At 48.2% G+C, this 11,302-nt stretch overlaps 1 protein-coding gene across 1 annotated transcript in view; it reads left to right on the top strand.

Annotated features, from left to right (window-relative positions):
• The window catches only part of Vav1 (vav guanine nucleotide exchange factor 1), a 47,680-nt gene extending 36,999 nt beyond the window's left edge, over positions 1-10,681 (top strand). The window contains exons 23-27 of the mRNA XM_051139605.1: positions 68-184; positions 3,948-4,035; positions 6,178-6,292; positions 7,699-7,850; positions 10,582-10,681. Of these exons, the coding sequence (XP_050995562.1) occupies positions 68-184; positions 3,948-4,035; positions 6,178-6,292; positions 7,699-7,850; positions 10,582-10,635 (526 nt within the window). The 3' untranslated portion in view covers positions 10,636-10,681. The remainder of the gene's footprint in view (positions 1-67; positions 185-3,947; positions 4,036-6,177; positions 6,293-7,698; positions 7,851-10,581) is intronic.
• Positions 10,682-11,302: the final 621 nt, after the last annotated feature.

Consider the following 11,302-nt stretch of genomic DNA (forward strand, 5'->3'; position numbering starts at 1 on the left):
CTAAAAGCCTGAGCTACACCCTAATCCTATACTCTTTGGCATGACTGACTCAGGTGTGTCCCGGCAGGTATGCTGGCCCCATGGAGCGAGCAGGCGCCGAGGGCATCCTCATCAACCGCTCTGATGGGACCTACTTGGTGCGGCAGAGGGTGAAAGATGCAGCAGAATTCGCCATCAGCATTAAGTAACTCCTCCCTCCCTTACCACGCCTCCTCTGACTTGGGCTCCTCCCTCTGTGACCACACCCCTTCTGGCCTGGGCGGCTTCTTCCTGACCACGCCTCCTCTGACCTGGGCTCCTCCCTCTGTGGCCACACCCCTTCTGGCCTGGGCTGCTTCTTCCAGACACCACCCCTCTCTCGCTGACCAGCTGCCTCTCACCTGGACTCCTCTCTCCCTAACCACGCGCCCTCTGTCTTGGGCTCCTCCTGCCTAACTATACTCCTTCTGACTTGGGCTTGCCAAGGACATCTTGGCTTTTTACCATGTAAACGTGTACACTGTCCACACACACAGTTTATTGAAATACTGCATTGTACCATTCTTTACTTTCCTCTGCTCTTCCCTTCCTTACTTTGTGCCCTTCCTTCTTCCTCCCCTTGCATTTTTTTTTCCTCTACTCTTATTTGAGACGAACACTTTTAGCTTTGATGTGTGAGTTAGGAACTGTGTTATTTGTCTTCCTGTGTCTGGCTTATTTCACCTAACACAACGTCCTCTCTTTCCTCCAGGTTATAAGTGACAGGATGCCATCCATTCCATGGCTGAATGATATTCCACTGTGTGTGTGCGTGTGTCTATCATAGTTTCTTCATCTATGGATACCTTAGTTGATTCTGTGTCCTGTCTGCTCTGTGATGAACACAGCCTTGTTGGTGTCATGTGCTAGCTGCCCTAGGACAGATTTCCTGGTCTCCATACTGTACTAACTCACACCCCCCCACCACTGAAATGTGACTTTTACTTGTATTATTTATTTGTTATTCATGGGCTTGTATGTGGGAGTTTACTCATGTGTCCACATGTGAAGGCTGCAGGATTATGTTTGGTGTTTTTTTAAGAAATAAAAACTCCATATCTATCTATCTATCTATCTATCTATCTATCTATCTATCTATCATCTATCTGTATGTGTGTAGGGGAGGGCACACATGCCACAGCATGCGTGTGGCAGTCAATGACAGCTTGCAAGCATTAGCTTTCCTTTTCCACCATGTGGGTCTCAGAACTTGAACCCCTGTTGTGCCTTTACATATTGAGTCATCTTGGCTGTCCTTACCTTGAGTTTTGGAGCATTACTTTCCCTGAGAACAGGCTATGCTGGCTGCCAGTAAGTCTTGGGGAACCACCTGTCTCTACCTCCCTAGTGCTGAGGTTACAAGTGTTAACACCACCTTGGCCTTATGCGGGTGCCGGGAATCGAACTCTGATCCTCATGCTTGAGCAGCAAGCCCTTTGCTGACTGAGCCATCTCCGCAGCTCCTACAGATAGATATCTTACCCCCTTTGAGTTGAAGGGTAGACGTTTTCAAGCTTAGGGAGTTTGTGATTCCATCAGGCTGTGCACAGGGTCCTTTGCTCACTCAATCCTCTCCAGAATTTTGGTTGTGCTTTTTCTTGGTGACAGCCATAATGACTGGATCAGATGGCACCTCCATATAGCTTTGATTTGCATCTGCACCGTAGCTTCAAAAAACTATATGATGACAGGAGCTGGGAGATGGCTCAGTTCGAAAAGTGCCCTCTGAACCACCATTTGGGCCTCAGTTTGGTTTCTTAGCAGCCGCCACTTGAAACTATGTCTGGCTGTGCCTGTGACCTCAGTGCTGGGGAGGGGGAGGCAGAAAGCTCCCAAGGGCCTCTCTGGCCAGCTTTGTCTAGTCCATAATCTCCAGGTCATTAGGGAGTAGAAACACTGCCTGTGCTTGTAAAGGGGTCACATAAAGCAAGGGGAAAATGGCTGCCATGCCAAGACACAGTCCACCCATGCACGTGACCGTCGGACACGGCTGCCTTGGGTGCCAAGCTCAACGCAGCATTTGGGGAGTTAACTTGCACTGGCTGGCCACTCTAGCTTTGCTTTCACCTTTATTTTTAGCTTTGGGGTTTTCCTTTTTTTTTTTTTTTTTTTTTTTTTTTTGCGAGAGCTCAGAAATTTAAAAAAGTTTATTTCCTGTGTGCCCATCTACCACGGTGCACTGTGAAGGCTGGAGGACAACTTGCCGAAGTCAGTTCTGATCTTCCAATGTGAGGGTCCCAGGGGCTGAACTCAAGTTGTCAAGCTTTGAGGCAAGCACTTTTACCTGCTGAGCTATCTTTGCAACCCCTTAAGAAAGAAGAAGAAGAAGAAGAAGAAGAAGAAGAAGAAGAAGAAGAAGAAGAAGAAGAAGAAGAAGAAGAAGAAGAAGAAAAGAAAGAAAAAAAAGAAAAAAAAAAAAAGAAAGAGAAGCATTTTTAGGGTTTTGTGTTACCTAGCCTCCCCCGTTGGCAGAAATGACCATCTTTCCCTTATGTTGTCTTTTTTAGTTTGTGGTCTGCCATATTGATGAGGTTGGGTGTCTCTTTCCATTTGTTGCTCTGTGACCCACCATGTTTACCGAGCCGCTGCAGTTTGCATCCTTCCTATTTTACTGTCCTTCACGTTGCATGGCAGAGTCCTATCCTCTCTGTTCAAGGACACTGTCCTCTTCGCAGGGTCCTACTGACTTTTCAACACAGCCTGGAGGTGGTGGGTTTGCTTGTCCCACTGCTATGACAGGAATCCCTGACAAAAGCAACTTAATGGAGAAAGGGCCTTTTCAGCTCACAAGGGAGAGAACCCTCCACCGTGGCGCCGGGAAGGCGCAGTGCAGGAACATGAGGCAGCTGGTCACACTGCATCCACACACAGGGAGCAGAGAGATTGTCTTAGGGTCTCTATGGCTTTGGGGAAAAAAATCCACCATGACCAAAAGCAACTTGGAGAGGAAAGGGTTTGCGTCAGCGTATCCTTCGCTATCACACTCCATTACTGAGCAACAAGGCAGGAACCAGGAGGCAGGAGCTGATGCAGAGGCCATGGAGGATCACTGCTTAGCAGCTTGCTCCCCAGGGCTTACTCAGTCTGCTTTCTTATAGAACCCAGGACCACCAGCCTAGGGATGGCCCTATCCACAACTGGCTGGGTTCTCCAATATCAACCACCAATCAAGAAAATGCCCCACAGGCCAATCTGCTGGGGGTATTTTCTCAGTTGTGGCTCCTCTTCCCAAATGACTGTAGTTTGTATCAAGTTGTTGTAAAACTAGGCAGCACAGTGATGAGTGTTGGGTGTTTGTGTCTCTCTCTGTCTCTCTGTCTTTCTGTCTCTCTGTCTGTCTCTCTCTTTGTTTCTGTCTGTCTGTCTCTCTGTATCTCTGTCTCTGTCTCTCTCTGTGTCTCTGTCTCTGTCCCTTTCTGTGTCTCTGTCTGTATCTCTGTCTCTCTGTCTGTCTCTGTGTCTCTGTCTCTGTCTCTTTGTCTCTGTCTGTCTCTGTCTCTCTCTCTCTGTCTCTCTCTCTCTGTCTCTCTCTCTCTCTGTCTCTCTCTCTGTCTCTCTCTCTCTCTCTCTCTCTCTCTCTCTCTCTCTCTCTCTCTCTCTCTCTCTCTCTCTCTCTCTCTCCAGAACTTCAATCCATGGGATGTTGGCATCCATATTCAGGGTCCTGCAGGCTGACCCTCTGGATGAACTACCTCAAGAAGAAAAAACTCCTTCTATACAAGATAACAAATGGAAGGCTTAGAGTAGCTGGTACCCAGGGAAGGGATGGGTTACGCACTGCTCCTGTCTTTGAACGGCATGGCTCCTCTTGCTTGAAGGAGTCCAGCTTGATTCTTCTGTCTTTGGGGCTTGTGGCCAGGGTAGAGGCGTGATAGCGATCCTCAGACTTGGGATACAACCCTCTGATTCTTTTTTCATCCTTGTACCAGGTATAACGTCGAGGTCAAACATATTAAAATCATGACGTCAGAGGGGCTGTACCGGATCACGGAGAAGAAGGCTTTCCGGGGCCTTCCGGTAAGGGCCACTGTTTCCTACCTCCACCGAAGCTGCTCAAAGCCCATGCAGCACTTGTCTGCACTCGTGTCTTAGGGTCCTCAGTTTGTATTTAGAGAAGCCCTTTCCAGGTAGTCGCGGAGCACGAAGTCATCCCCTTAAGGACCAATGGTGAAAACAATTCTGACGTAATAGTGCCGGGTGCTTACAGAGGAGCATTTATTGATGCCAAGTAGGCTGAGCTGGGGTTATGACACAGGGATAAAGCTCCCGAGGGTCTGAGTTCAATCTCCAGAACCCACGTAAAAGCCAGGTGTGGCGGCACACGTCTGTAACCCCAGCTCTGGGAGCTGGAGACAAATGGATTCCCGGGGCTTGCTGCTGAAGCTGCCTAGGCAACCAGGAGGCTGTAGGCTCAGCGAGAGGCTCTGCTTCAAGATATAAGGTCGAACACGGTAGAGGAAGATGGCTGAAGTCAGTCTCTGGTCCCCACATTCATATCCACACCCACACACAGGCAGGTGCATGGACACTCACCTTCCTACTGTTACAGCCTTCCCGTTTCACAGGCTTTAAGAGGCCACATGTTTGCAGATCTTGAAACTGGCTCCACTTGACTTGAGGGACTGCCTGTCTTGCTGAACGTTTGAGTGCTTAGCTAATGTTTACTGCCCTGTTAGTTCATTTTATCTTCCTCTAGGCTTTTAAAGCTGATTGGTGTATGTAAGTCATGTGGACTTTACCCATGATCAGTTCGAAGAGCCCGAAAGACAATTCATAACTTAAAATTACATTATTCTTATTATTCACATGCTCACTGCAGTGAACCCGTGCAGCCCCGAGGTCCCTGTGGACTCACCTCTCTCCTTCTACTTTTATATGGGTTCTGGGATGGAACCCAGGTCTCCAGGAATTTTTAGGCAAGAACTTGACCCACTGAGCCATCTCAGCTGCCCTGCCCCCAGTTTTCTTTCTTCCTTCCCTTAAAAAAAAAATGATATTGAACATTTTTAGCCTGGAGCTCTTGAATGGGGGCACTTTTGTTTGTGGAATGGCCTTAAATTTGGACCCAAATAGCATGAGCTATTTGTGGGAGACATAGCCATCAATCCAACAAGCTGGGAAGTTGAAATCAAATTTGAAGCCTTTTACAGAGGCCAGGTCTAAAATAAGCTGCCACTCTCCATTGCCTTGTGTCTGCTGTGGGACCTGGGCAGAGAGAGAATTTGGTGTCTCTGTTTCTCTATAAAATGAGTGAGGACTAGAGGACTGGCAAACTGACTCAGTGGGTAAAGGCGGTTACCACCCATCAAACCCAAGTTTGACCCCTCGAACCCACACGATGGAAGGCGAGACGTCCGCAGGTTGATCTCTGACCACCACATGCACTCTGTCACATTCATCCCCTTAAACAAACAAATAAATAAATAAATAAATGTTAAATGGGAGAATTATGAACATCCACACCCTTCAAGTTTCCTAGGAGAACCTCGGCAATGTGTGGTGTGCCTGCTGGCCTGCGCTTCCATGATTATTAATTATAAAGACATGGGGGGCCTTGCATTTGGTGAGCCTATTTGGTAAACTTGACAGGACGTAAAAACGAACTGACTATGTGGAGAACCGGCCCTCAGCCTGTGGTATCTGTTGGTAACTTTGTTCGTTGCTGCTGTGACCAAACATCCTGTAGCGCAGATTGAAGAGGGACCAGTTCTTGCAGCTCACGGCTGGAGGCTGAGGACTGTCTTGGAGGGAGGTGTGGTGGTAGGAGCCTGAGGGGGCTGATCATGTTGCATCCTGCATCTGTAGACAGGGAGGAGAGAGAGAGAGAGGGGGGGCGGCTGGTGCTCAGCTTGCTTTCCCCTTTTTATTCACTCTGGGACCCCAGCCCATGGGGGTGGTGCCACTCACATTCAGGTGGCTCAGCCCATCTCAGTTAAGTAGAACCACCCAGAGACTTGCCTCTTGGGTGAGTCTCGGTCCTTCAGGTTGACAGCCAGTATTACCCATCACAGGGTCCCTTCCACAGAGGGTCCTTGCTGCTCCACCACAGGGAGTGCAGCCAAGGAGCTCTTAGGAGTACAGACAAGGGCTTGAGCTCTGCTCTACCATGGCCTGGCCAGCTGGGATAATGACTGTTGTGTGGTTAATTTTCCCCCCCAGGAATTGGTGGAGTTTTATCAGCAGAATTCCCTCAAAGATTGCTTCAAGTCGCTGGACACCACCTTGCAGTTCCCTTACAAGGAACCTGAGAGGAGAGCCATCAGCAAGCCACCTGGTAGGAAGATGTCCCAGCTTTGAGGGCTGCACAGTGCCAGGAATTCCAGGACCTGCCTGCCCCCACCTTTGCTTTTAACGCCTCTTTATTAAGTGCTTATTTATGTGGCATGATTGGAGAGTTCTGCTTTTATTTAAGATTTGTGTATATGTGTGCTATGCATGTGCACCTGTGTGTGGGACTCCCATGAGTACAGTGTCTGCAGTGGCCAGAAAAGGGTTACAGGTATTTTTGGGGTCCTGGGAACTGGACTTAGGTTCTCTGGAAGAGCAGCAAGCATTCTTAATCACCGAACCATCTCTCCAACCCCTATTTTAAAATTTTAATTATGTGTATACATGCGTGTCTGCATATGGCTATGTGCACTTGAGAGCAGTGTGCGCAGAATCCAGAAGAGAGTCTTAGATTTCCTGCAAACAGGGTTACAGGTGGTTTGGAGCCTCCATGTGAGTGCTGGGAATCAAATCTCTGAACCACCTTTCCAGTCACCCACAATGGTTTTGTTTGTTTGTTTCTTTAAATACAGTAAACTTTATCTCTGTATCTGGACTTAAATATGCAGGTTAAGGACTCACAGATGTAGATAAGTTGACTGTACATAAAACACTATTAAGATTATTGAAGGCCTGGTTTTACCAGGTGTGATGGTGCATGGTTGTACCCCCACTATTCAGGAATCTGAGGCAGGAGGATGACAAATTTCGGCTCAGTATTGGCTATTTAGTGAGCTGGAACCACACTGGGCTACATCATGTAACCCTACTTAAAAAATTCAAGTTTCCTAAATTTGGGTACTCATCAGGCCAGGAGGACAGCGTTGGGAGTAGAGTTGTGTCCCTTCAGTCTAGAGGTTGCCTAGTACTACGGCTGCTCTAGTTTTCATGTCTATTGCTGTGGTAAAATAGCACGACAAAAAAGCAACACAGCGGTGGGAGGGTTTATTTTATTTCACAATTCCAGGTTACTGTCCATGCCTGTGGGGGAAGTCAAGGAGGCAGGAACTTGAGGTCACATCGCATCAGCAGGCAGGAGCAGGGAGAGATGAATGAACGTGTGCTTGCTCACTTTGTCCACTCTTATATGGTATAAGAGCTCCCCCTTCCAGCCCCGCCTTGGGAATGATGCCACTCATGTTGGCTTAGATCTTCCACATTAATTCACTTCATTAAGACAACTCCCACAGATCTGGCCACAGGCTATGGCCAACACAATGCAGACAGTCCATTACCGAGACCCTCTTCCTGGGTGGGTTTAGGTTGGGTCAAGTTGACAGCTGAAGCTAGCCATCCCAAAAGTCCTGCAACTAGGTGGTACCATCCTGAGAGTATGTCCCCTCTCTATACTGTCTCCAGATGATGCCTGGGTGTTTGTCTCGGATGCTTAGGCATCTCATTTTCTCTTCACAGCAGGAAGCACCAAGTATTTTGGCACCGCCAAAGCCCGCTATGACTTCTGTGCCCGGGACCGATCGGAGTTGTCCCTTAAGGAGGGTGACATCATCAAGATCCTCAACAAGAAGGGACAGCAAGGCTGGTGGCGTGGGGAGATCTATGGCCGGGTGAGGCAGGAGGGATATCCATCTGGGTGGGCTGTGTGGTGTGTAGCCTGGCTGTGGTGGGATGGAGTCAGGCTTCTATGCAGGTCACTCCTAGCCGGAGGGGCAAAGGGACACTGAGATTTAGCATATTTTCCTCCACCTTGATCTATTTATTGAGGACCTACTGTGAGGTGAAGGGGGAACATTATCCAATTATTATCTTTGTGAAACAATTTTTAGTGAGACCATGCTGACCTCTAACCAGGCAGTCCCCCTGGGGAGTGGTTCAGATGATGAAGGGAAATAGGGCCTCTGCGGAACCTTCTAGAGGTAAGGTTAAAATGACAGCCAGCGGACTGGCAGTCTGCTGGTAAAGTGCTCTCATTACAAACCTGAAGACGGAGTTCACCCCCCACCCAGAACACACCCATTCATCCACCCACTCACTCACTGACCCGCTCACCTGTTCACCCCAGTGTACATCCATCCACTGGACCACCCTCCCTTTGTGCCTCCCTCATTTTATCCACATGAAAAGAAAACTGAGTATGTTGGCATCCGCATGCAATCTCAGTGCTGAGAAGGCAAAGGCAGACAGACAACTGGAGTTCACTGAACAGCCAGCCTCGCCTAATTGGTGAGTTCCAGGCTGATAAGAGGTTCTGTCTTAGAAAACCAGGTGGATGGTACCCAAGGTATGGCACCTTGGCCTTCACACACACACACACACACACACACACACACACACACACACACACACACACGTTTTTCAGTAAGTGTCTTTTTCAGGGTCACTATTGCTGTGATGAAACACCATAACCAAAAGCAAGCTTGGGAGGAAAGGATTTATTTCACTCACAGTTCTATATAAAAGTTCATCATCAAAAGTAGTGAGAACAGGAACCTGGCAGCAGGGGCTGATGCAGAGGCCATAGAGGGTGCCTATTACTGGCTTGCTCCCAATGGCTTGCTCAGCCTGTTATAAAACTCAGGACCACTAGCTCAGGGATGGCACTGTCCATAATGGGCTGGATCCTCTTCCATCAATCACTACGTAAGAAGATGCTCTATGGCCAGATATTATGGACACATTTTCTCAACTGAGGCTCCTTCCTTTAAGATAATTCGTGTTTGTGTCAAGTTGACATAGAACCAGCCAGGACAGTAAGGTTGGGGAACATACAGAAGACACATCCACCAGTGTGTGAAAAAGCCCTGGGGTTAGAAGGCGATTGACAAACATGGGAGAGGAAGAGGAGAGATTCGTGTCTTCGTTGCTCATTGCTGTGACGCAGGGTGTGGCACTCAGTAACTACTGAATGAATGGAGAGGCAGACTTGGGGGTGAACCACAGTGCTCTTTGTTTGCTCTGGTTCTGGCTACAAAGAGGGATGTTCCTGAAGATGATTCAGGCCAACTTGCTTTGGCTGAGCTCCTACTTTGTACTGAGGATGGAGTATACACCCTTCTTCGGGTCATCCTCTGATGAATTTGACTGTCTAGCATCAAGCATGTAGCCTTGAAAGGTTTCTAAAATGTTTGTTGAGAGTAAAGATTGAGGACACTGGCTAGAACTTTTATTCTATCGTGAGTAACACTTCAGGAGGTTCCCAAGATTTAGAGAAATGTTTATAAATTTGATAAACAGATTTGTTGTCACGTTTAGTGAGTGGTGGTGGGTAACAAGGTGGATGAAAGAGTCATTTAGAGTGCTTAAGAAGTCTAGGGGCAGGCTCCTTCAAGTCACCCGTCTCTCTTTGCAACCATCATCTCTGTTTATGTGTCTGTCTCTCCACCCATCCATCCTTTCATCCACGTATTCGTAAAGCTATCATCCACCCATCATTCATTTATGTTTCTACTCACCTATCCATTTATCCATCACCCACCCATTCACTCATCATCCATCCATCCACTCATTCATCCACTAACCCATCCATCTATCCATCCATCCACCCATCCATCTATCCATCCATCCACCCATTCATCCATTTACCCATCCATCCATCCATCCATCCATCCATCCACTCATCCATCCACCATTCCATTCACCTATTCATTCATCCATCCCTTCATCATCTACCCATTCATTATCTATCTATTTATCTATTTATCTGTCTATACACCATCCATCCACCCACTCACTCATCTGCTCAGTTATCTATCTATCTATCTATCTATCTATCTATCTATCTATCTATCATCTATCTATCTTTCATCCACTCATGTTTCCAGCTGTCCATCCCAGCATTCCAAGAAATATTAATAATGTGTTTACTGAGCACTGGGACCTGTTCTAGGCTCTTGGGAGTCTGGTGAGTGGAAGAGAAAACTCCCTGCCCTTGTTGACTTTGTGTGGTGTTGCGGGAGGGGAGCTGGCTTAGCAATCAGTCCTGTAAAAAAAGCAGACTATGTGACCATTCAGATGATGATGATCCCTGCGGAGAACAGTCAAGGGGAGAGAGAGAGAGAAAGAGAGAGAGAGAGAGAGAGAGAGAGAGAGAGAGAGAGAGAGAGAGAGAGAGAGAGAGAGGAGTGGGTGGGGCTTATCATGTTAAGGAGGTTGAGGAAGGCTTTACTGACAAGGTGGCACACGAGCAGAGACTTAGAGGGGCAGAGGGCCATCCTTGTGCGTGTGCAGAGGAGGAATTAACAGCAGATGCAAAGCCCTAAGGCAGGAGGGGTCCAGCTTGATGCGACAAGGAGTGAAGAGGATAGAGGCTGTTCTGATGGGTTTCTCGTCTCCCTCCAGATTGGCTGGTTTCCTTCTAACTACGTGGAGGAAGACTATTCCGAATACTGCTGAGTCTGGCGCCCTGCAGGTCAGAGAGAGAGAGAGAGAGAGAGAGAGAAGCAGATGAAGGCCCAAGACGCCAGCAGGGTTGAGGGGCCGTGAACTGTTCTCATGGGCGGGGCATCTGGATGGAGTGCAGATGGCCAGTGGGCAGCTGGCGGGGTTCCCCGGATGAAGCCCAGAGATGGTTAATTTATAACACACTGATTTTTTTTTCCCCCTCGAGTCCCCGAAGGAAGGTGGGGCTTGAGGCAACTGATTCTAATAAAACGAGGAGAGCAGAAACGAATGTGTAAGGGGGCACACGGGGAGGGTGCTCACCTACAAACGTTCACTCTGCAATGCCGGCCTTGCAGCAACGACCCACTTCTCTGACTTTTACAGTACAGGTTGAAGGAGATCCGGGATTCCTACCTAGCAAAAGAGAGTGTTATGCTTATAGGGTCTGAATTACAAAGATCAAGTCTACAGTTCTCACTACCTTCTTTTTTCTTTTTTTTTTTTTTTGTCCTCTGTGCTGAGAATGGATCTCATGGCTTCAGCATGAAAGGAAGACACACTACTGGGGGATTCTAGGCAGGGACTTCACCCTGACCACGCCCCCAGGCACTCACTGGGTGATTCTAGGTGGGGCTCCACCCTTGACCACGCCTCCAGGCCCTCACTGGGTGATTCTAGG

Source organism: Acomys russatus, chromosome 31, assembly GCF_903995435.1.
Source record: "Acomys russatus chromosome 31, mAcoRus1.1, whole genome shotgun sequence".
Classification (NCBI taxonomy): Eukaryota; Metazoa; Chordata; class Mammalia; order Rodentia; family Muridae; genus Acomys; species Acomys russatus.